The 25643-nt window shown below is 48.3% G+C and overlaps 2 protein-coding genes across 4 annotated transcripts in view; one reads left to right on the top strand and one right to left on the bottom strand.

The window, feature by feature from the left end:
* Rassf5 (Ras association domain family member 5) overlaps positions 1-3795 on the top strand; it is a 67598-nt gene extending 63803 nt beyond the window's left edge. For both annotated transcript variants that reach the window (XM_050147717.1, XM_050147718.1), the window contains one exon: positions 468-3795. In XM_050147717.1, the coding sequence (XP_050003674.1) occupies positions 468-620 (153 nt within the window). In that variant the 3' untranslated portion in view covers positions 621-3795. The remainder of the gene's footprint in view (positions 1-467) is intronic.
* A 135-nt stretch (positions 3796-3930) lies between these two features.
* Positions 3931-24200, bottom strand: Eif2d (eukaryotic translation initiation factor 2D). Of its 2 annotated transcripts, XM_050147716.1 has the most exons (16): positions 23943-24200; positions 23003-23193; positions 21822-21905; positions 21111-21201; positions 19934-20041; positions 18675-18895; positions 17912-18029; positions 16078-16123; positions 15335-15438; positions 15065-15214; positions 14662-14751; positions 13521-13616; positions 12565-12685; positions 9383-9557; positions 7044-7160; positions 3931-4052 (listed from the first exon to the last, which is right to left on the bottom strand). In XM_050147716.1, exons 1-15 carry the CDS (start codon positions 23996-23998, stop codon positions 7093-7095), a joined length of 1719 nt encoding a protein of 572 aa, XP_050003673.1. In that variant the 5' UTR covers positions 23999-24200; the 3' UTR covers positions 3931-4052; positions 7044-7092. The 2 variants fall into 2 exon arrangements, with proteins under 2 accessions (XP_050003673.1, XP_050003672.1); XM_050147715.1 differs by lacking the exon at positions 3931-4052 and having other exon boundaries at positions 6992-7160.
* Between the last annotated feature and the right edge of the window lie 1443 nt (positions 24201-25643).

Below are 25643 nucleotides of genomic sequence, written 5' to 3' on the forward strand. Positions count from 1 at the left end.
TGGCTGTGGCTTTCTTCCCTTTTCTGTGGGGTGTGGGGATTAAGGCAGACACCTTAAATGCTCCCCTGTGCTCCAGGAGCTTGTAGTCTCCTCCCTTTCTCCCGTGGGGAGGTAGCTTGGCCAGCTAGGGCCCACTGAGAGGTGCACTGACTCACGAGGAGGTAGGTGACAGCGTGGAGTTTGGTATATGACAACCATAGCTAGAGAGAGGTATCCTCCTGCCTCTGGAGAGCACAGCCAGCACCCAAGTGAAGATCTCAGCTGCTGTTGACTCTTCCCGTAAGAAAGGGGCATAAGGCTGAGAACTCCACAAGTGTCAGGATTTGACCGTCTGTGACTGATGTGACCGTCGTGTATAGCGCAGATGCCATTTATGGTACCTGCGTGTTCAGTGGGGAGGGGGGGCGCTCGGGTCATGTCAACATCTAACCATTTCCCCTTGTTTTCTTCTCCTCCCTGCCCCACAGTGGGATGCCTTTTCCATTCCTGAGCTCCAGAACTTCTTAACTATCCTGGAAAAAGAGGAGCAGGACAAAATCCAGCAAGTGCAGAAGAAGTACAACAAGTTCCGACAGAAACTGGAGGAGGCGCTACGGGAGTCCCAGGGGAAGCCTGGGTAGCCTCCTCCTCCTGTCCTCAGTGCCCTCTCATTTATTTTATTATTTTGCAACAGACATTTATTCTACAGACACCTCTGGGTCCACCTGTGCCTGCCCAGCGGTTGACAGACGCGGCACAAAGTCTCTTCCACAAAGTGTCTGTGCAGGGTTCAATTCCTGCCAACCCACCGCGCCATGACTCTGCAGAGACTCCACCTGGATCAGAACGAACAATGTTTACCCCGCCCAACCTGCCGGCCTTACACAAACCAAACCGTTGCCTCTCTGGTCAAACTCCAATCAATCACAGCAGCCGGCAAAAGGGAAGAAAGGTTTTAGAGCACTGTGCTCTTTCTCTGGATTCAATCCTTCGGTTCCTCTTCTTTGCCACCTACAGTATCTTTATTTATGGGTCAAATGTGGTGTCTTCGTTTAGCTAAGTCCTTGAAAGCAGGGAAATGCTCGTGAAAGGACTGTCCTCCTCGCCCCCAGGTGCCTCCCCTTCACTAGGACTAGATTTCCAGATGCTACAGCCTGACCAGGCCTGTCTCTGTCATCCCCAGGCTGTGCACACGCAAACCCAAAGGCATATACGTACATCTGTGTGGTATTTCAGCATGTCTCTGTCCGATGTTTGTTAAGTCCTGAATTTAATGTTGTTCATCCTCATGGATGTCTACCAAAGGGAAACCAGCCACTTCACACTTTTAGTTTCCTGCTGAGTCGCCAGGAAGTACCGCAGAGAAGCTCACCCAAGCTGTCCACAGTCCGCCTACAGCTAGGACCTCTTCTCCTCCTCAGTCTCCCGCTCTGCCGCCGTCCTCTCCAGCTGCTGCCCGAGGAGTAGCCTCGATTACTTACAGTGGCCGGGTCCTTTCTGTTGCAAGGCGTGGACGTTGCAAGCGTCCAGCCAGCCTGTGGGTCCGACCTCCCTGGTGACTTCAGTGCCTTTTTGTTTTCAGAGAGAAGAGCAGGGCATGTTTGCTGCAAGCTCTGCTGCTGGCCTGCCCAGGGCAGGAAGTGGACCATGGCGGTGTAGAAATGAGGGCAGGGCAGTCCTCGATGCACAGGTGATGACCACACACCTCTGCCATCAAGCTTCCTGATCAGGCTCTGACTCCAAAGATGTGATCTTGTTAAACCACACTGGCAGCATCAGATTCTGACTGCAGCTCGCTGATGAGTTCAAACTGAAAACAGCAGCCAGAACTGCAAAGACCCTCGCTCAAGACAGAGGGAGAAAAACTTGTCCCTTTCAAAGAAGGCCGGGGTTCCAATCCGGCCTCCGGAGACCGCTTTCTTGTTGCCCTTGCCTTTCCACACCCCTCGGGTTGTTTAAGCCCGAGCTTCTCCATGTAGCCGCAAAGTCCCCTCCCTAGCTCAGGCTAGTCCGTACCACTCCTGTCCCAGAGGAATGCTGGGTCCCTGTCATTCAGTCTTCAGAGCTGACAAAGCACCGCAAGCTAGCAACTCTGTGAGGCTGTGCATGCCATCAACCCTGGCCGTCTGCCATCTCGTGTGCAGCCTTATTGCTTCCCTCCCCACTGTATTACAGGGACAGACGGAAAGTCATTCCCTTCGTCCTGCATGTCTGTAGCATAGGAGAAGGCATGGCTCCTGCTGCAAACACTGTGAATGCTGCTGAGACCCTCCCCCCATGGATGCTATTTTATTTTTGAGAAGAAAAAAGGTCATGTATATATATATATACACACACACAAATATATGTGTGTGTATACACATAGAGGCACAGAGCTATATATAAAGGTGTTTATTCAGAAAATTATAGTAAAATTGGGACTTTAAGCACAGTTGGACTCAGGACCTCTTCTGAGGTTGAGTCCCTGGGAAGGGTCAGGTCCCTTCAGCCCCAGAGCTGGGTGTAACTGCTGGTAGTGCCTTCTATGGTTGTATTGCTCCGTGGGTGTTTGTTTTGAGAACATTTTCCTTCTAAATGTTTTTTCTTATATATGTTTTTTAATGAGTAATAAAGGCTTACTGCGAAAACAGTTCACAATGGAGGCATCCTCATTGAACTTCTCTCATGGGAACCGAGCTGGAGTGAGGCCCTGCTGCAGCAGGAGGTGCATTGCTTGGCAGAGTCAAGCTCTCTTCTGTAGTAAGCTTGAGATTAAAGGCTGACACCCAAATGCTTCTGAGGACACTGTCCACACAGAGGGTACGGCCTGTTCTCCATCTCCTATCTCCCTAGCTGGGACGGGAGAGGACTTAGAGCCAAGCAAATGCTGAGTTAGAAAAGAGCGAGGCTTTCTGGCTACAAAGGTAACCAGCAGCTCGGTCCTGGAATTATTGAAAACTAAGACGTTAATGTGTCATGGACGATTTCAGCCACGAGAGGGCCGAGCTGGCACCAAGCAGCCCTCATTTTGGCACCCTCTGATTTCCAGCAAAGAAGCATCTTTGAATTCATAGAAAAAGTCACATAAGTTAACTAGAGAAATCATTGCCTACCTTCTGGGGTTGTTGCAAGTTTTCTTCTGACCTCTACATGTGTGCTGTGGCATGTGCATCCATACACGTACACATACATTTTTGTGCGTGAGCCCCTGGCTATCCTGGAACTTACTATGTAGACCAGGCTGCCTTCAAACTCAGATTCACCTGCCTCTGCCTCCTGAGTGCTGGAATTAAAGGTGTGCGCCACTACACATGCTTACAGTCAAAAAAAAAAATTTTTTTTTTTTGTTTTTTTTGAGACATACAGTCAAAAGTTTTAAAGAATTAGCTGACATCTAACTTCTCTGCCCAGCCTGGTCCTCCACATCTTACACCAGGGTCCGGCCAGGTGGGTCTGTCCAGTCCCCATAGCCAGCAGAGTCCCACATTCAATGCTCCAGCCTAGCCTGGTCATCCCTGCCACAGACTCCAGCCTCCAGGCTTTGGCCAGGACAGACGTGGCCCACCCGCCTAGACGTCCTCCCTACCTACCACCTGACTCCATCCGTTCTCTTCCACAAAAACTAGCTCCAAATGAATCAAAGGCCTTAGTGTGAGACCTGGAACTCTGGAACTGCTAGGAGTATAGGCGGTGTCTACAAAATAAGGGCTCCATCTGCCCAGAAACTAAAGCCAACAGTTCAGGAAACCAATAAAGAGAAGAAGCCCACAAAATGGGAAAGAATCTTTCCCAGGTATATAACTGACAGAAGATTAAAATCCAGACTACATAAAGAATTCAAAAGGTCAAAACACCCATTCAAAAACTGGACTAAGGAACTAAATAGATTTCTCAAAAAAAAAGTCTAAGAAGTATTTCAATATTTGTTCATTATCCCTAGCACTTAGGAAAATACAAATCAGCATTTGTATTTTTTGCCAGTCAAACTGATAACAAATACTGGACAGAAGGTGGGAAAAGGGGAATCTAAATTCACTGCTGACGGGACTGCAAACTGGTACAGCCACTCTGGAATTCCAGTCAGCGTGGAGAACCTTAAAAAAAAAAAAACATATAGTCCAGCTGTACCACTCCTTGGCATACGCCCAAAAGACTTGACCTCCTACTCTACAGACACCTGCTCAGTCATGTTTACTGCTGCTCTGCTCACAATAGCTAGGAAACGGAAACAACCTAAATGCCCTTCAGCTGATGGGTGGATGGGAAAATGAGGTACAAATACTCTAATACACTATGGAATCCAGTTATAACTGTGGAATTAGCTGTAAAGAAAATGAAACTGTGAAATTTGCAGGTAAATGGATGGAACTAGAAAAGACTATAATAAGTAGTAACCCACATCCAGAAAGACAGACATTACATGTTCTCTCTCACCTGTGCTCCTAGCTCCAAACCTTCAGAAGGAAATACATAACCTGGAATAACTGCAGAAACCCAAACCATGAGAGTAAAGTGGACAGGTGCTTCGAAGGGAGGGGGACAACAGACAGTCCTACCCAGGGTGACACCCGTGAGCCACCACAACCAGCACAGCAAACTTCCCTAAGGTACAACAGTGGCACTTTGTCTTGGTGGTGACCGACTATTTAAGCTGGCCTTAGGCCCATTCAACAAGAGGAAAATCATGTCTGGTGCTAAAATCTGGCCAACTCCCCCAGGCTAGTGAGGTCAGGGATCTTAAAGGAGAACCTCCTTTGCTACTTTAGTAAACCAACAGAATTCCCAACACCATCTTAAATACTTATCCTTATACCCACAGGTAAGTGTGGCTCTCACACATCCTCAAAGAGATACCTCTTTGTAACAGAGACCTCTACAGATCAAAATGCAGAAAACAGCTGATCATGGGACACACATCACCAATTGCTAAGCCTACAAAACTCTTGCATCTAGCTCAGCGTTGTGGTGCATCCCTTTAATGCCAGCACTCAGGAGGCAGAGCAGGTGGATCTCTGTGAGTTCAAAGCCACCCTGGTCTACAAAGCAAGTTCCAGGCCAACAAGGGCTACATAGTGAGACCTTGTCTCAAAAAACAAAAATCAAAAAACAAAAAAAGCCCAGGAAATGTTACAAAGAGGGGTAGACTATTGTAAGAGCCAGAGGACCAGGAAATCTGCTGTGAGGTTGTGTCTCCCAGAAGTGACAGAGGCTCTGGTCACGGTACCTCGACAGCGCAGCAGCCTAAACAAGACCTGAACAAGGACAACACCAGTCACCATGCTAACAGGAAAAGGGGGGTCTCGTGGGGCCCCGCTGCTAGACAAAGAACTATATCAACTAAGGAATGCTCAGAGTGGGAGAAAGAGGCTTCCCCAGAACTGAGCCCGTAACTGGCTACGCAATACCTGGGGGGGGGGGGGTCAACCCTAAAATCATATGTTCAAGTAACACTAAACAAGTGGAAAGGGTTGAGTTTCTATATTTGTTATGTTACAATATTTATATCATGTGTGCACGCACACACACAGACACAGGACACACACAAAGAAAAAGAGGCCATGCATTTGAGGAAGGGAGGGGAGATATGAGGGATGATAGGAAGGAAACGATGGGACATTAAGTGTACCCCACAGAAAACTCAGCCAGTTGCTGAGTAAACCTGTACTGTCTGTCCACGCACCAAAAGGGGCATGGGAATGGAGCGATTTCTGCCTTTCACTAGACCCATTTCACTGTAGTTTGGCATTCATAAGTTCAAAACTCAAAGTCTGACCTTAATATACATTATTTGGCTTAGCACAGAGAGAGAATCCATTCCGCGGTCTGACTGTGCTCCACCCTGTCCCACATCTCCATGACAACCACAGGAGAGAGAGGAAGATGATTCAGTGCAAATGTGTAACTACTCCTGGAGAAAACAGCCCAGCACAGGCCCAGACAACAACTCCGCCATAGCAGAGTGCTGCTGAACCCCAGTGAAGTGCCGGGCCCCCTACAGGCTTTGTGCCTTCAGCAGGGAGGTCGTCAGTTTCTACAGCACTACCTTCCAGGAGCCTGCAAAGGAGACGAGGCCCTCGAGAATGCAGCACAGTGCTGCATGCCATCCGTGTGCACGCAAGGGGCGCCACTCCTCAGGAGCAGACACCCTGCTGTAATAGGATCCTGCTAGGGCTGGCTTCTAGAAGGCACTTCCAGGTTCCCTATGGGGATGCTGGTAGAGAGAGAATTAGTGTCTCACAACAGGAGGTGGGAGCTGTCACACACAGTTTTACACCCACCCCTTTCTTTCCGGGGCTAAATTGGGTGATTTGGTAAACAGTAGGTGAGCAGGCCTCTTTTATCTCAGTTTTTAAAAGAATGAGAAAGAAAAAAATAATAATTCTTTCTTAATGGTACAATCCAAGAAGTCTTAAGGAGTTTACAAGTGCACAGCTCGTACCCTTATTTACACGGAGAGCCCTAGATACAGAAATGACCTGCACAAACCAAGGTGAACAAGAGTGATGGTGTAACCATTCCTGGCACCCAGTGGCTCCTCTTTCTGAGTCCTCTGAAGACCGACTGAAGAGCCCTTCCGTGAACCCAAGCTTCAGAAGACGTCACTACAACAAAGCACCATCCTGGAGTTACATCACAAACTTCACCATTAGTGGGAGCAACTGTATCCAGGGGAGAAGAGCATGGTCTCATAGAAACCGTGTTCTGTATTCACTGCTCTCCCTGTTCACCTCAATGCTGCTGCGAGTTACTTCTTTTTGTTGCTGTGACTGAGGGCAGAGAAGAGCCAGACTGTTTTCTAGGGACAAACCCTACAGAGACATGAAGGGACTAGCAGGCCTAGGAGGTTAATTAGGAAGCTGGGGTCTATCTGGTAGAGGGGCTTTAGAACAGGAAGGCTCTGCCTGTTGCCCTTCAACAGGCTGCCCTGCCTCTTACACAGGGCATGAGCTAAATCACAGAAACCACATGGACACTTTCACTAAGTGAAGGAAGGATAGGGCATTCGGATTTAGAATAGAATAAAAGCTCTCAGTAAAGAATTACAGTTTTTATTTGCAAAAGTTAAAAATGTTCATATCAATTACCAGCTCAGAACCTGGGTTCCCATGGGATCCACTGCATAAAATGATTCTGTCACTTCTTGCCAGGTTTGGGGGCCTTTTCTAGGCCTTGGATGTATTTTCCAGGGAGCCGATACTCTTCTACAATCCAAAAAGAAAATCTTCAGCCAAGCCTGGTCCCAAGTCCCTACTGTCCCTCCCGGCTTTCCACAACCCTTGGGCCCTGCAACCTCCTGCTCCTCCCTGTCCACTAAATCCCAGTGTGCTCACCCCTGCTGTCAAGGCTCTGTTAATAATCTCCAGCACATGACCTGCCCTCTACACCCTAATCAAGTTCACCAGTGTCTGGCGACACCAGGGATGGGCCGCTCACCGCACACAGTAGTTGGTGTATTTTGGTCATTTACACCCTACTAGTTACCATCTAGACCAGTGGTTCTCAGACTTCCTAATGCCAGGTGGTGGTAATGTACACCTTTAACCCACGCATGGAGGAGGCATAGATCTCTTGAGTTCGAGGCCAGCCTGGTCTACAGAGCAAACTCCAGGACAGCCAGGGCTACACAGAGAAACCTTGTCTTGAAAAACCAAAATAAAACAAAAGAATACAGTTCTTCATGTTGTGGTGACCCAACCATAAAATTATTTTCATTATTACTTCATAACTAACTTTGCTACTGTTATAAATCGTAATGTAAATCTGTGTTTTCCCATGGTCTTGGTGACCCTGTGAAAGGGCTGTGTTCCTCCAAGTGGCCGCCACCCACAGTGACAGCCACTGATCTTGGTACCCTAAGAGAGAAGGTGTGTGTCCATCTATCTTCTTCTGTTCCACTCAACTGTGGAAGGTAACTGCTGTGGACTGTCACAGGCCATGCGATAACTATACTTACTGAGCATGTGCTATGTGTCAGTCTTTTGAGTGTGAGACAGGCATGGGAAAGGCAAGGTCTGTCTCAAGTTCTATTTTGCAAAATATTAGCCAAGCTCCAGACACTAACCAGAAACATCAACACAGTTGAGAAGCGCTAATGCTAATATTTTTACCATGTTCACAGGGAAATGGGCATTGCCCCTGAGCTGTGCCAGTGGACCTGTGAGGACAGACAGACCAGGGGTATGCGAGGTCACACAAGACAAGGGGACAGCCAGGCACAAGCAGGTAGATGTGGGACCGGCAGGAAACTAGCTGGGAAGGAATTAGAATGGAGGGTGGGGGGGAGGAGGCTACAGGAAAAACAGGGCAGGCTGGGAAGGGCTTGTTTCTCAAACTCAGTAGCTTATTCCTGAAGGCGTGGATAAGACAAAAGGCCTTCTATGGGGAGTAATGGGTTTGTATTTAGTTTAGAAAGGTCAGCCTGGCAGAATGTGAGGAGGGCTTAAACGAAGGACAAAGCAGAGGTTAGAGACCCCCCCCAAAAAAAAAATCAAAAAAGTATTCTCTCTGGCTCTAAACATAAAAGCTTCAGGCCCAGCTACAGCACTCTGAGTCAGGTACTGAGTCTCTCTGGAGACTCATCTACGACCAGGCGCCGTCCTGCAGCAGCTATAACCAAGGAGGCCTGACAGCGACAGCCGGCTGAGCGCCAGCACAGCTCGGGCAGGTGCCACGTGATTTCTAGAAAGGGAAGTCAGGAGGAAAGCTAAGCATGTGTCCCATGGGGAGAGCGGTGATCCTAAGGACAAACGTCTGGTTCAAACTCTGCTCGCTGCTATAAACTGAAGTGTGTAGGTACATGTGAATACACACTGTTGCTCCTCCACGGGTTTATATCCCCTTATACACCCACTGTGAGCTGAAAATGTGGTAAATCAAGGGGCTGGAGAGATGGCTTGGCATTTAGAGCATTTGCTGCTCTTCCAGGAGCCAGTTTTCAGTTCCCCGAATCCACACGGCCGCTCACAACTGCAGTTCTCATCTACAGCTCCAGTTTCAGAGGAGCTGATGCCCTCTTCTGAGGGCACAGGCACACACACTGTGTAGTGCCCATACATGCAGGCAAAACACCCGTACACATACAATTCTTTTAATCATTAAAACGAGAGAGAAAATAAAGTCAGTTGAAGAGGCACATAATCCAGCTAAAGAGAACACCTTAGCTAATGACTCAGCTGAGTTTGGCTGGCATTCTGGTGGCTCCCTGTTTTGGTCACATGACCGACAGGGGCGGGGCTCTGGCTATACTACCTAGCATCTCAACAGACTGTCTAGCCAATGCTAGCTCTGGAAGAGTTCACACTTCACTGAAGTACAGTTTCTCTGGAATGTCTCATTCTGCACCACTGAGAACTCCGTAGACACAGGGAGGATGACTAGACTCAAGCAGTTAGCGGCAAAGTGTCTTCTCAGAAGGGATACTCACCAAGCAATAGCTGGCCAAGGTGGTGGATCTGGTTTCCCTGAATCTGCACCTGTAGACTGTCTTTGGCCCCAGGGGCAGGAGAGACGATGGTGCTGGCCTGGCATCGCTGCTGGAGAATGGCAGCCACTGAGCATGGATCGAGGCCGTAGGTCTCCAAGTTCCGGACCACAGTCACCTGGGGACAGAAAGCTGATGGTGGGTGTTCTCGGTAGGCTCTCTCCTCTTGTTCTGTGAAGGCTCTCTAGCCCTGTAACCTGGTACCTTTCTGTCCATCTCCTCCAATATATGTGTTAACAGATACTCTGTCCTACCTATAGCATACAATTTAAGGGTTCTTTAACTATGCAGAATTTAAACCATAAATAAAAGTACAATAGTATGGTGCTAAGCACAGTGATACACACCTTTAATCCCAGCACTCAGGAGGCAGAAGCAGATGAATCTCTGAGAGTTAGAGTTTGAGGCCAGCCTAGTCTACATCCATCAAATTCTAGGTCAGCTAAGGCTACACAATGAGGCCCAGTCTCAAAACAAAACACCAAAAAGCACAAGAGTGTGATGGAATCCTACATATCCTTTACCAGTTTCAACAGCTGTCAACTCACAGGCTGTCTGGGTTTATGGCTCCTAAGACCACTCTAGAGCAAATCCTCCTACTCTTCAGATGGTTTCACATATAAATATAGCAGTATGTATCTCCAAAGGTTAGGGACTATGTTTTCTTTTTCTTTTTTTAAGACAGGGTCTCAACTGTGTCTCTCATTGACACAGAGATCCACCTGCCTCTGTTTCCTGAATGCTGGGATTAGAGGCGTGCAAAGTAAGGACTGCTCCAAATATAAGAGCAGAAGCGGCTGGTGAGATGGTCCAGGGGGTAAAGGTGCTTGCTGCACAGGCCTGACAGCCTCAGTTCAGTGCCTGGGGCCCACAAAAAGTAGGAGAGAGCCAATGCCACAAAGTTGACATCCGGCCTCCATACATGCGCTGCAGCATGCATGCTCCCCTCCCCGACCCGAATGATGATGATGTTGATAATAAAGTATTTTGTACCTGACAGCAGTTTCTTAAAACCACACAGCCAGTCAAACACATGGCGCTTTTCCATGAGAGCAACACATGGGAAGAATGTAACTTCAGGACAAAAAGCAAAGTATTCTTTTTTTTTTTTTTTTTTTAAATCACTTTCCGGGCTAGAGAGATGGCTCAGTGATTAACAGCACTTTGTTGCTCAAGTTCAATCCCTATACCCACAGGGCAGCTCATAATCCTCTAACTCCAATTCCCTAGGGAATCTAAAGGCCTCTTCTGGCTTCTATGAGAACTGCATACAAGTGGTATTCAGACATACAAGCAGATGGAAAACCCATACACACAAAATAGAAACAAATAAATCCTTTTTAAAAATCATAAATACTACAATCCAGGACTCAAGAGAGCTCAAGGTTAAGAACATTGACTGTTCTTCCAGAGGACTCAGGTTCAGTTCCCAGCACCTACATGGCAGCTCCCAAGTGTCTGTAACCCGGGTCTTAGGGGATTTGAGGCCCTCTTCTGGCCTCCACAGGCACCAGGCCACCAGTGGGACGGACATGCATGCAGCAGACACTCACAACACACAAAATTAAACATGTGAAATTATAGTCCTCCTGTGGCTCTCCAACAGCTTCTCCAGTTCACGACTAGAGATGACAAAGGATAACCGTCATGTGGCCGGCGGGGCTGCTCTCCATAACGTCTTTAAAACCACCTTGTCCTTGCAAACTGCAGACACAGGCTTAGACTCAGTGGGGCTTTAGAGGTGGCATTAGAAAGCCAGCTTCCTCCCTGAGACTCTGGCTCTGTCTCCCCACAGGTGATCACAAAAATCTCTGCTTGCAGACTTCCAGAAAAAAAACAAAAAAAAAAAACAAAAAAAAAAAACTCATCAATTCATGTAACACTAGCTTCATCTCTGGACAGTCGATTATTAATAAAAGATTCATGCTTCATTTACACAAAGTGTTGGGTATATTGCCAGGCATGTAATCGCTGCTAATTCAAGTTACCATGACTGGTTTTCACTTAGGGACTGCTTCCTGCTAAATGCTTAGCCTATGCACAGCCCCATTTGGTCACTGAAGTACAGGGCAGGTACTACCTCCATTCTTCACAGAAGGAAACTGAGGCAGCAGGTGCTCAAGGTCAAGAGAAGAGAAACAGTCACATTGGAATTCCAAAGCCTGGGTCATGAACCAGAACCACATACTCTGATAGTTCTCTGTGTTGAGCCCAAGCCTGTGTTCTCAGGGTTTCTACCTGGAGCAAGGACACTCCTTTTGTAGAGGACAGCATTCTACACATTTTGAAAGCAGATATAATTTGTTCCCTACAACTTCGCCAAGCTAAACAGTTTCTTCAGCAAATTTTTACAAGTTATTTTAACTGAGCAAGGTCCAAGAGGTAGACTGTGTAAGAGACAAAGGCCTATAAAGTAGTGCCAAGGAAAAACTCAAACTAAAATATTGTTCACTTTTGAAACAGGTTCTAGCAAGTTTCTTAGTACAAAATCCCAGAGGGCAGAGGGTAGTGTTTAATGATACCCCTCACCCAGGGCCAGCGCAGGCACACAGCGTGGGCCATCCAATTCAAAAACCTCCAATCGTATCAGGAAACTAGAACTTAGCAGGGAAACTAAGCCACCACTCTCAAACACTGTCTCCTTTGGGTGGTGGTGGGGAGGGAACCCAGGACCTTAGCATAGGTGAAGCAAATGCTCTGCCACCAAGTCACAGCCACCACCCCATAATTTTTTTATTTTATTTTATTTTTTATTTATTCATTTTTATTAAAGATTTGTCTCTTCCCCACCGCCGCCTCCCATTTCCCTTCCCCTCTCCCGATCAAGTCCCCCTCCCTCGTCAGCCCAAAGAGAAATCAGGGTTCCCTGCCCTGTGGGAAGTCCCACCTCCATCCAGGTCTAGTAAGGTGAGCATCCAAACTGCCTAGGCTCCCACAAAGCCAATACGTGCAGTAGGATCAAAAACCCATTGCCATTGTTCTTGAGTTCTCAGTAGTCCTCCTTGTCCGCTATGTTCAGAGAGACCGGTTTTATCCCGGGCTTTTTCAGAACCAGGCCAGCTGGCCTCGGTGAGTTCCCGATAGAACATCCCCATTGTCTCAGCACCCCATAATTTTTAAATTACCTTTTTATTATAAGACTTCTGTGCAAGGGTGATGTCAATCGGACAGAGTTTCCCTTTCTTCAGAATGGGTTCCTGTCCAGGAAACGTCACTTGGTAGGCAGGCTGCATATTTTGCAAACACCTAAAATGACAGTTCCAGTTATAAACAGATCAAGGCAGCAGCTGGCATCTCTGCATCCTGCTACCATAAGCATTGAGTGCAAGTTTTTGAGGCACACTTATTTGCAGTCTAGCTGCAGGTTAGAAGCATTGAAGTCACATGGGGGGCAGAACCACGGACCAATGAACTCGGGATCTCAAAGCTCCCCAAAGCATAGCCAAGGTTGACATCCTCTGATTCAGGGAAGCGAACAATGGTGGCCTGAGTGCCTGGAAATTCTCCACTTGCTTGGCCTCCTGGGAATCTGCTGTCTGCTTTGTGAATGTTACTACCTGTCTCAAAACACACCTTTCCAGCTTCCTGCCTCCAAGTGTTCACATTTCTCTCGTGTTCCAGCAATGCAGTCTTGACTTGGTCTTTTGTGTGTAGGAAGTGACTACATGTATATGTTTATGCGTGCTTGCGTGAAGAGATGAGTGCAGGCACCCGGATGGCATGCTGTTTGTGTGGAGGCCAAAGAACAATCTCACAAGGCAGTCCTCAACTTCAGCTCTCTTTGGAACATGGTCCCTTTGTTTTTCACAGTTGCACACATGAGGTTATCTGACCCACGAGCTTCCAGGGATTCTTGTGTCTGTTCCATCTCATCATAGGAGGACTGCAGAGGTGCGCCTGGTGTCACCTGGGTTCTGACGACTCAGACTCAGTGCTCAGGCTTGTGAGGTAAGGGTGGCGGTGCAGGAAAGTTAAGAGGGATTGCCAGTCCCTGACACCTGGTCAGGAGACCGTCCCACCGGTCCCCCACCGGTCCCTGACACCTAGTCAGGAGACCGTCCCAACAGTGGGTCCCTGATACCTGGTCAGGAGACAGTCCCACGGAAGCTTCATGACCACATGCTGTTCATTCTTCTCTAAGAGGCAGTCACAGAGGATAGGATCCAATGTCACCAGACTACGGGGATAAAGAGGAATTAAGGCAATGCAAGACTTAACCATTCCAAAGTGACAGCACCGATCACCTGTGTACTCTGTGTCACCCAGGATCACTCAGCTGCGGGACCAGAGCTCACTGGGAGGCCAAAGAGGAGAAGCAAATGGGGGAAGAAATGTGGAAAGGAGCAACCAGGATTCTAGGCTCAGTTCTGCTCTGTGACTATATCTTCCAAGGCTTAAATTCTGTCAGCACGTTAGCAAGGAAGGAAGGATGTAAATGCTAAACGCTACCGTCACAGTGTGTACACGGACTAAGCTGTTATATAACACCCCAGAGACCCACACAGTTAAGCAGTAACTTAGGGCTGCAGTGTGTTGGTAGATCGCACGGCTAGCTTTCCATAAGTCCTGGGTTCTGTTCCCAACACCACAGATAGTAATTTAAAATAAATAACAAAACCTGTTTAAAGTGGGCACTAGACAGTGTGAAGGTCTCTCTCTTTAATCCTGAGGATGTCTGGAAAGGAAGACATTAGTGCAGCTCTTCTGTTAGCATGCCAAGGATCACACCAAAGGGTACAATGACTGATTAAATATGTTTCAAGGTTCCATTTTTCTTGACAACAGCCATACGCCCTTGAACATCAGTGCGGACATGTGTGGGATATGTGTACTCAGACAGTGGTCAATGCGGAGAGCATGTATCGACCCGAGCCCCTAGGCGACAGCCTGTCCACAGCCCGTGGTCTGCAAACACTGGGCTTGCCTATTCCCCAACTGCTGTGATCGTCTATTCTCCATTCCAGAATCCTTCCCGTCCTTTGCTTTTACAGTTACTACATTCGTTTATCTGTGTGTCTGCAAGTGCACAGTGCCAAGCATGCATGTGGAACAGTTTGCCGGAGCTGGCTCTTGACCATGTGGGTCCTGATGGTGGAGCTCAAGCAGCCAGGCTTGGCAGTATGCAGTCCTTCACTCACTGAACCATCCTGCCAGTCCATTTCCTGTCTGTCTGCTGGAAGGAAGACCTGACAAGACAGACTCCATTCTTGGTGCCCACTTACTTTTTGTTGTCTGCATCCACCAGATTGTTCCTCTTGGCATAGTCAACAATGATCCTTCGGACCTCACTGCCCTCAAGGGTGCTCCCCTTCCTAGGAGAAGAGAAGCAACCAGAGTTCAGTCCACACTGTATCTGGGGTCCACCTGCAAACATTCAAACAAGGCTCTTTCCTCAGCTCTTGCCTTTCTCCTCTTTTCCTGAGGAAGCAAGCGGGGCTGCGTGATGTGCAACTGCAGATAAAGAAGCTACTCTCTCCCTTTCCTAACCCAAAGGTGTGACACTGCGTTAGAAGAAGGAAGACAGGCAGAGCAGGTTTGCCAGTCACAGGAAAGCACTGCTCAGGATGAGAGGGAAGTGCAGGCAGACACCATGGAGGCAGAAAAGGGCTGCTCTCCAAAACTCACTTGTGGCCAGACTCCTGGAAGAGCTGGGTCATGCTGGCTGGGACACAGTAGAGGGATTTTATATCTGGAGGGTGATAGGGCTGTTCCCTGCTACCCTCCTGGACAGTCTGGGAAGTCAGGGAAGGCTCGGGGATGACAAAAGATGTGATCCTAAAACCCAGCAGAAGAAAAGAAAAAGCCATGTTATACCAGTGCCTTGGCAGCCCCCAATCTGTGGTCCAGTGTCCCCAGACCAACTGAGCTGCACACAGTGACAGGCCCCGCACCTACCTCGGGTGCCTCCAGTCCACAGTCACAATGCTCTCCACCCCTTTGCTCAGCTCCTTGACCTGGACAATCTGCTCCTGCTGCATGTGCTGCAGGAACTTAGAGAGCTAGGGAGAGAAGTACAGGGACTTCACTAACTCCACACATGGAACACCCGGGCCTGGTGTGAGGGAGGGCCTGGAACACTGGGACCCAGTTTTTGCTGCCATTAGACTAAGAACCAAAAGACCACACACACTCCTACAAGTTGGGGAGCAAGAAGCTACTAGAGGGCTAGAGAGATGGCTCAGCAGTCAAGAGCTCACACACTAGGGTCTGGAGAGACAGCTCAGTGGTTAAGAGCTCATACTGCTCTTGCGTAGGGCCCAAGTATGATTCCCAGTACCCACGTTCAGTGGTTCACAACTGCATGTAACTCCAGCCCCAGAGGCATCTGGCCTCCTCTGGCACCAGCGCGCGCGCGCGCACACACACACACACACACACACACAAACACAAACACATACACACACACACACATATATGTAGTTAAAAATAAATTTTTAAAAAAGAAGCTGCTAAACAAACTGGTGAAGTCTGTTAGACTCTAATCAGATAGAAAAGGCCAAAGGGGAGAGAGGAGCTGGTGCCTTGGCCCAAGGACAGGCTCATGACTCCCTCTGAGTTCTAGACTGAGCACTGTCTGCAGGGCTGCCCATATCCATCTTCTCTCACATGTAATCCTTCATGACTATACAGGCTCTTACCTTTTTATAGCTTGACTTCTTTATATCCAATTGCTGTCCTTCAGGGCTAGGACAGACAAAAAGGCAAGTTAAACCAAATAGTAAACTTTGGTACCTGCCTGACACAAGTGACCTTTTCCTCAGCTGTCAAAGAGCGGCTACCATTCTGGAGTTCTCTGCCCAGTTGTGGTATCAGAGACAGACATGGAGTATGGCCTACTCCAAGTCAGGACTACCCAATAGTACTTCTGTGGTGATGGGATGTCTGTCGGTGGAGTCTAATACGGCAACCACTAGTCATCCAGAGACTGGGAGATCGGGGACCTGAATTTTAAACTTTAAGTTAAACTTAATGGGCCACGTGTGATTAGAGACTATTGTAATTAGACACAGCTTTAGAGTTCTCTCAAACCAGAGAGTCTCCTATGGCCTCAGCAGCAAGCTCACACTGAGGAAGCCAGGTCCATAGCAGAGCTCAGCAAACTGCACTCTGGAGCCTGAGCCAGCCACACCCAGCACTATCTGTTGTCTTTGGTCACATTACACACAATGGCCGTGGACCTGAAACAGAGACCACATGACCCGGAAAACCTAAATGACTTACTGTCTGGCTCTTTACAGTCTGCTGATGCCTGTGCAGCTTCAGGGTAGGGGGGAATAGAGGTTCCTACTGAAAACAGTGACTCCTCCCTCTCCTCAGGAACTTACATCCTGTCTTGAAACCCGACGTTCAATAGCAGGGTGACTCTCAAGGGTACTGTCCTAGAGCCCACTCCAATCTAATGCCTGCCCAAGAAAAAATCCTAGGACAGTTTCCCAGTCACCTGGGACAAATTACCAAGGATCCCACCGCCACAGCTGCCCTGGTGCCTTAAGGCCATGTGTAGACAGAAGAGACTGGATTAATTACTACTTTCAAAACAGCGCAAGAGTCTCAGGAACAACACACCACCCACTGAGAGACAGAGCAGGCTGTGTGTGTGTGCATATGTGTATGGGGATGGGTTTGTTCTTTTCTGTCTCCCCCCCCCCCCCCCCCCCCCCCCCCCCCCCCCCCCCCCCCCCCCCCCCCCCCCCCCCCCCCCCCCCCCCCCCCCCCCCCCCCCCTAGCCCCGGCAGAGTCTCACTGTAACCCAGGCTGGTCTGGAACTCACTCCACAGCCCATGCTAGCCTTGGATTCACGGCTATCCTCTTACCTCAGCCTCTTAAGGGTTGGAATTACAGGTGTGGGCCACAGTACCAGGTTATGGGGGCTGCAATAAGACCCTGCTCTCACAGTATTAACAGGTGTCTGCTATATGCCGGGCTGCGCACCTCTACAGTAATCCTAGAAGTCTCAGAAATTCGGGCTCAGAAAAACCCTGTGACTGCCTGCAATTTGCTTTGATTAAATATGCTAAGGAGGTGGCAGCTGAACCTTGAGGGCTCGGGCTTCAAAGTCAATACTCCTTTCCCAGTGGCTACATTCTCAAAGAGGGCTTCATCCCTGTTCTCTTCAGGCACAACTTTTCCTAAGCGGGAAGGGTGGAAAGGTACAGAAAACTTCTTGTCAAAGGCTGTTCAGGGACCCTTGCTGTGTATGCCACGGTACCTGACTCATGAGAGACGGCCCAGAAACAACTTGGCAGAAATAGCAGTCAAAGAATGCTGGGACTTTTAACTTTAACCTTACTATTCTTTCCCTGGATAAAACTGAAGGTTTTGAAGCCAAGAACCTAATTTACCTTCCAGACAACTTTCTGCTCGGCCCTTCGCACAGCATGTCACTCAAGCAGCCCCACCCCTGTGTGGCTTTACCGACAAGAACAGCGAGGCCTTGTCTGCAGCCCCCACCCATAGCAGCGCCTTCTGTACCAGCAGGAGAACATGTGACTGCCCAGGAGCGTGCTGGTGAGCAAAGGGAGATCGGCTTTTTTGACTCGACTCTTCAAGGCATGTAGGAAGCACTGCTGTAACAGCTCATCCATTTGCTCTGCAAGGAAAAGAAAACCACACCCTCCCTGAGGAGCGCACCTTGCCTGGGTGCTGCAAACCCTCCATCCCACCCTCATCACCTGGCTCAGGTGGAGTCCATTCCTAGGCACCAACGCTCAGGGCTGCAGACTTTTTAAAAAGTGGATGTGTATGTGCACATGTGTGCGTGTGTGCACGCGCGCGCACGCGTACTCACATACTACAGCAAGTGTGGAATCTGAGGATAGGTTTCACGAGTCAATTCTTTGACCATGGGTTGTTCCAGGGATTGAACTCAGGTGACCAGGTTAGCACAGTGAGTGCTTGGTCTCCTGCAGAGCCAGCTCACTGGCCCCCTGTTGCCTGTTGAGCCACCTCACTGGCTCCTTACAAACTCTTGAGCACTGATCCTGTAAGGGTTAGCCCCACAGGAAGGACCAAACCCATAGAGCCACCAAGTCAAGAACATTCATTCAGAGAAGTCAGAACCAGAAGCCCCAGGGGTTCATAGCCGGAAACTGTGTGACAGACAGACAGGCACCCAGGGGCACGGTTTATGGAAGAAGGGATACAGAACTATTACACGACCCCAAGTAAGGGTACTGTGCCCCTCTCCAGAGCACCACTGCACTCTAATCTGAAGGACAGGTATGGGCTTTCACACCTTGAAGGGGCTTGCCATCCAAGGAATGCTGGCTCAGGGCCCCAGAGCTGGTGTCTTCAGAGGCTTCTGAGTGATGAAGTTTCCTGGTCTCCTCCTCTCCCTCCAGGGTCAAGCTGCTCAGGTTTCCTTGCAGACCAAGGTCCACTTTCTCTTCACTGCTATCTGTGGGATTCACTGCCAATGGGGCAATGGCAGGTGGAGCGGACTTGTCTCCAGATTTCCTGGAAAAATCTGATGTCAGAAACACCAAGCAGTAGCCACGATACTCACCCTGGTCAGGGGAGAGTCAGTCAGGCATTCAAAGCCAGTAGAGCCCATAGGCAGGAGTAGCCGGGACATCTCAGTGATGCACACTCATCTCTAAGTCAATTATTCTGGGCCCAGAAAAATCCAGTGCCTCAGCTTTGTCATCTGTAAAATGGGGACTGATACTCATTCCCTACTTATCTCAAGGAAATGATTGCTTATATTATTAACAGACAGCCCGAGACAGAGACCAAAGGAAAAGCACAAAAGATAAAAGAAAATCCACAGAATGAGTCTACACCAATAGATGTACACTACTTGGCTACAGAACCAGCCTTAGCTGCATATGCCTACAATCCTAGCACTCAGGAAGCTCAGACCAGGGCATCCCAAGTTCTAGGTCAGCCTGACTATGCAGCGAGACCCTGTCTCAAGCTTCCCTACCCCTAGCACATTCCCCATAGAAAACCTAGTTCTGCGGCTTTTGAGAAAAGCACGGTTTCCTGCTTGGGGAAAGTGACATTAACCAGACCAGGCGCAGGCAGGTGGGTCTAGGATGGGTGTTACAGGTAGAGAGTGCTTCCATGGTGAGGGAGCTGAAACGGGATACTCGAGTGGCATAAAGTTAGTTATCACCGCTGTCAAACAGCTGATCTGGAATCAGAAGCACTGTCTCAGGACCAGATGATGTCTAAAATGCACATGATGGACAAAGTCAGACTAACCAGTACTATATGTACATCACCACAATAAAGGGTGGGGCAAACAATTCCAAAGTCTAGGACAACTGTCTGGGACGATTCCTGGCCTAGAAAATAACCAAAGCTGCCCCTAATTTCTTGTCTGGAGAAGAAAATGTATTTCCCCGCATTTGGCCTGGGTGGAAGCCTGGGGTCCACAGGCTGCACGAGGATGTGCCTGCACCAATACTTGCACTTCTGAATCTCAGGCTCATCGTGTTCTCCCCAGCCACCCACCCCCACTCCCCATAACAGAAGAAACAATGCACCCACCACAAGTGGTCCTGGTAAGTGTGGAGCACAGAGAAGCCCTTCCCCTTCAGGCCTGACGCCAGCATCTGAGCTGTGGACATGGCAGCCACTCCGATTGCTACGGGAGCTCTAGAAGGAATCCAGAGACGAAGGTTAGGCAGAGTCTCCTCACCGATCTGTTCATACACTGACTCCTGGTTCCTTTGTAAAAGAAGCAGTAGGAGCTGGAGAAACAGAAAAGTTATTGCCTGGCAGGCATGAGGCCCTGGAATCAAACACAGCAACACGGTAATGGCTCAATGGCTCTGCAAACATACTAAAGCCATCTGATTGTGGACTGAAGATAGGCAGACCCTTGTGTAAACTATGCTTCCATCAAGTTATTAAAGATACAGATAACTACGCAGTTGATGGGAATGTGGAGATGATGAAAGACAAAAGGCAAGAGAATGCTACATGCAGGAGAAAACGCTACATGCAGGAGAGAACGCTACATGCAGAAGAGGCTGGAAGAAGGGACAGCTAAGTGCAGTGGGATAGCCTAGCCTGGATCCTTGAAGGGAAAAAGGTAGACACACACATACACAAACACACAATCTGCAGGGATACAGATAAAGAAAGGCTCGAGTGTGTTCACAGCACTGTCCCAACAGTGTGGGACAACACTCCTTAGCTGTGGTAACTACAATGTTACATGAGATGTGGCCACTGACAATGCTGGGAATCATGGTGTGTATCAATCAGAAGTCTATACCATCGCTTACATTCTTCTATAATTCTAAAATTATGAATAACTTTTTTTTTTTTAATTTTTTGAGACAGGGTTTCTCTGTAGCTTTGGAGCCTGTCCTGGCACTAGCTCTTGTAGACCAGGCTGTCCTAGAACTCACAGAGATCCACCTGCTTCTGTCTCCCGAGTGCTGGGATTAAAGGCGTGCGCCACCACTGTCCGGCATGAATAACTTTTAAACGTTCAGCACAGCAAATGTCTTCTGCCCAGATTCACACTTTCCACAGGCTCACTGACATCTAACAAAGGGCCCACTATCTACTTCTTCCGAAAGGACCTATTTTTTCTTTCAGACCTCGGTCCATGTGTTTTGGAAGCTGTCATATTCCTCCACCTCCCTCATACCTCTGTTCCTCTGCATCTCATGCCCCCCACACATACAAAAGGCACAGCCATCTGACATAGTACCTGTTCCCCACCAAGGCAATGGCACAGAGGTCACCTTGCTGTACAGGAGGCAGACCAGTAGGGGGCACCACTACTCCTGGCAGCATCAAATCTGTGGCCAAAAAAAAAAAAACAAAAACGCAACAGCTTACTTAATGTCCAACTTTCTTTTCGTGCTTTACTTTATCACACACCCGACCACTTGACAAAGGACTCACGGCAGAATACCAGTGCTTATCTGCTAAAGCTCCCTACTGATTTAAAGTACAGTGTGCAGCAGCTCACAAACTGCTTTCATTTTACTTCTAAAAGGTTTAAAACAGAACCAGAGATGTCCAGAGAACTCATGGAATCAGTTAAGTGGAAGGAATAACACACACACACACAGACAAACATACATACACACACACACACAAACACAGACAAACATACACACACACACAAACACACAGACAAACATACACACACACACACACACAAACACAGACACACACCGAGGAAAAGAGAAAGGGAGAATAGAGATAGAGAAACAGAGATGGAGACAGGTATATACAGAAAGAGAGGGAGGATAGATAGACAGACAGACACACACACACACACACACACACACACACAAAGGGGGTGGGAGAGTTTTCAACATATGAACACAAGAAATGAGTAGCCTTATCAAAGTGGCTGATAGTTATTGCAGAGATTTCAAGCCATTGCTGGAACATAGAAAAATTCTCTTACCTGCTCCCCCGGCCAGTTTTTCGAGTACCAGAGGCCATGTTGTAAACGTTGGTAGGAGATCAGGATAGGACCACAGTGTGTACACTGTACCAAAAGAGACCCAGGAAACACTTAAACACTGCCCACTGCAGATCCAGACACACCCAGCACCACGCGCACAGATCCAGACACATCTAACACCATGCTCCCTTTAATCAGAATTCAGAAAGAGAAACAAAAACACCCCAGTTCAAGGTGATAGAGGTTAAAGGGGGTTGCCAGGGAGACTGCCCTCAGGATGAAAGTAGAGACCCACTGACACCTGGAAACTAGTTACCACTGAGACGTGGGAGGCACCTGTTGCTGCTTAGGGACTGCCAGCAGAAAATGGCCATACGGAACTAAAACTCGGGGCAGAAACCAAAGAGACTTCCCACGCATGACTTCAGAAGCAATTAACCCCAAAGTCATTCTGTAAAAAAATTTTTGAAACTTTCTCATGTTTATATTTTGAGTTCCTTTTTCACAGTGATTAGCATAAAACTCCTGGAGGGAAAAAAAAAAGTCTTTATTTGTCTTCAGGTATAGCAGCAAACTGGAAGGAGAGCTAGGAGCGGCCTAAGGAGAATGCCTTGCTCTGCTGCAGCCAGACAACCTTGGAGGAAAAGCCCCGAGTGACCAGTGTCAGCCGCTAAGGAATAGAGGCGATCTATGAAAAAGACTATTAAAAAACAGAGACTCTTAGACTACCACACAGAGCCTAGGAAACCACTGTGGAGCAGCCCACGTGAAGTATGTAACTAACATAGCTGGGTAGCTTCATTAACCCAGCTTATTCCCCAGCCTAGGTTTTCTCAAAGCCTTTGCCAGGCAGCTTACAGGCCCTGAGATTCCATCTTTAGCGTCACCTCAGCTCTCTCCCAACACTCCACACTCATCTACCACAGATCTTTACAATTGTCTTTCTTTCTAAAGTTTTATTTTTTTTTAATCTCAATTTTATTATGTCAACTTCTGGTCTTGAAAAGCTCAGTCCTAGGAACACTAGATCTGAAAAGATCTTTAGGAGAAATTCTGTGTTGACTTTATCTGAAAAGGCAGGGTAATGTGGAAAACAAAAAAATACATATAGCAAATCAAATCAACAGAGAGTAGCAAATGTTACCCAGGACTGTAGTCTGGGCGTTTCCATCTTGTCATACCTGTTGGATACAAATTTTTCTCCAGTTCAAACAGGATGGGGTTAGCAGCACTCGTGTACACAGTCACTGCATCTCCCTTGTGGGCATACAACTTCACCACATTTAGCTCTTCCTTCCCAGGGATCAACTCAGAGGCCCGATCTGTTCCGAGGGTGGGGAAAGCCGCTGTCACATCGGCCCGGAGTTTTCTCCTGCAGAAAGCACACCGGCACCATTAATACCATCTTCCTGACCGGCATTAATAAATCCTGAAATCCAGAATGACTATAAAAATCATCTATAAAGAAGGCTGATGACCGCCCAGCTTAAGGATCCCTATTCTCTTTCCTATTCATCATCTTGTGTATTTCCACAACTTTCTAGGCTTCTCATTCCACACTGGTGCTCATCAAAGTGAGTCTCACCCAGAAACCCAGCCATTCTGACCTCAGATGCCTTCCCCATTCCTTTCTCGGACTAGTTGACAAGTCTGTCGACTTAGAATTAAAAGGCCACTATGACACCAAGAAGAACACCGAAAGAAAGCTGCTTCCAAAATTCCTGAGGAGGAATCTCTTACCACGGCTTACATATGCTCTGCCCCCTCACTCCAGCTCTCTCCGGCCAGGAGTAATCGTTGAGGCACCCCCCCCCCCCGCAATACGTTTAGTTATCGGTACCCCATCGGGGTTTCCCCATAGGCTGGCTCTAAACTCCGTGGAGGACAGGGCGCCTATATTTCCCTCATTTTACATCTTCCACAAAACCTAGTCTGAGCCCAGTGCACACCGACTAAACTTTATTTCCTGTCCAAAAGACCATCTGGGAGAGAAAAGATACCCACACCTCATCCCCAAAACGTTTCTGACGTCCCTGCTTGGCTCCCTGGGGTCTCCTCTCATGTGCACCCCTAGATGTGTAGTAGCCTCTTTAGGTGAAGCAAAAGTATTTTCTCCCTCACCTGTCCGACCCCTTGATGGCCGTGTTGGACTTGACCCGAAAGGCCTTAGCGAACATGTCTGCTAGTGTGGCCCAGGAAAGACAAGAAGATCACAGACTCCAGGGACGGTCAGCAAAACGAGGGTGTGGCAGCTCCCCAGCCCTCAACCCTGGAGGCAGCCATGCTGAGGGCCCAGCGCCAAAATGCGGCCGGCTAGGAACCTGGTCGCACACTTTTTAGCCCTAGCTGCGACACTGACTGGCCTGGACCAATCCCGGAACTGACGCACGCTGGGTGGGGCGGGGCGAACTCCTAAACTTCCGCCTCCGGGCTGCGTGCCTGCTGGGCTGTTGCAGGGACTCTCAGTTGAGCTAAACGCGCCCTGATTCTAGCCTTCTGCCCAATCCTCTTTAGGTTCAGCGCTGAGAAGAAACTCCAGCTTGCAGTCTATTCCACATGCTTAAAGTCCGCTAAGTTAATTAAATTCGTGTTTTATTGAATGCTTTAAAAAAAAATGCTTAAAAGCGTTTATTTATCCATATCACTACATGGTATTGTAAAGGCTTCAGCCAGGATTTTCTCCTTCTTGATGTTTAATTTACACGTGTTGATAAATCCAGCGACAAGAAATCAGGATCTAGGTTTGCCCAGGCGACTAGTCACACAGTCAGACAGCGAAAGATGGGGCTTCCCTGAGAAACTGTGTACTCTAAGGGCAAGGATTTAAACACCTTGCGGGTGCTTAATGTTAGGTTTCAAACCTTGGACAAATGGCTGAGGTGCCAACTTAACATATCAAAGCAGACACTGGCCACCAGGTAGTCTCTGCCTCCATCAACCCCTACCTGTGACCGGGTCCTCCTGTGTTTGCATACCCTGCCCCCTACCCTAAACCCCAGCCCTGGGGCTGGGCTGCCATTCCCTAGGTAATCAACCATTTTGCACCCTCTCAACTCCCCTCCACCCTTTATCCGTTTACTCTTTTTTGGGCGCCTGTCTACTGCAGTTGGTTCCTCTATCTCTTCCCCATCCTCCTCCTCTCCCCGCATGGCCCAGCTCACTCTGGTCAGGATCTCACTGGGCTCTCACAGATGTCCCTGCCTCTGGCTATGTTCTCCCACATATCTATAATAAATTTCCTATAATAAAATTTCTGTGATAAAATTTATAATAAATTTTCTCCCCACCATACGTAGGAGCATCATGTTTCTTTTTAAATTTTATTTTATTGATATTTATTGAGCTCTACATTTTTCTCTACTCCCCTCCCTGCCTCTCCCCTCCCCCTTTTGTATTTGTTTTTTTTTTTTCATTCATTTAACGTCTATTAAACTAAGTTTTACCGATATGGTTCAGAGCAGAGCATCGTTTCAGTGACCATCACTACCACCACCACCACCACCATCACCATTCCAGTTGCCTATTTGGCATAGTTGTGCAAAGAAGACTTTCACATTGACTGTCCAGTGACGTGCCTGGTGCTCTCTGCCTGCCGTCTACAGAGGTCTAGTTGCTAACCCCAGCTTCTATACCTCTGACCCTCCAGGCTTTATTGGAAGCACCCCACCCCAAACCAAATGCAGAGGAGTCTAGAGGAGGGCGTTCCCCCCAGACTCCTGTTCTGTGAACTGCCATGTATCCGTATCCACACTTAAGATCTAACACCAAGTGCTTGTGATTCAGAGAACTGCAGAAAGTTTAAGAGGAATACTAGAAATTCAA

Source organism: Alexandromys fortis, unplaced genomic scaffold (genome assembly GCF_014885135.2).
Source record: "Alexandromys fortis isolate MF-2015 unplaced genomic scaffold, M_Fortis_MF-2015_v1.1 scaffold_58, whole genome shotgun sequence".
Lineage (NCBI taxonomy): Eukaryota > Metazoa > Chordata > Mammalia > Rodentia > Cricetidae > Alexandromys > Alexandromys fortis.

Bases quoted from the DNA above. Each gene is read 5' to 3' on its own strand.
- Eif2d (XM_050147716.1), bottom strand. From the start codon at position 23,998: ATGTTCGCTAAGGCCTTTCGGGTCAAGTCCAACACGGCCATCAAGGGG. The intron at 23,194-23,942 runs GTGAGGGAGAAA...TGCTTTCTGCAG, and splicing joins GCCATCAAGGGGTCGGACAG to GAGAAAACTCCGGGCCGATG. The intron at 7,161-9,382 runs GTGAGTATCCCT...TTTGGATTGTAG, and splicing joins CCTTGGCCAGCTATTGCTTG to AAGAGTATCGGCTCCCTGGA.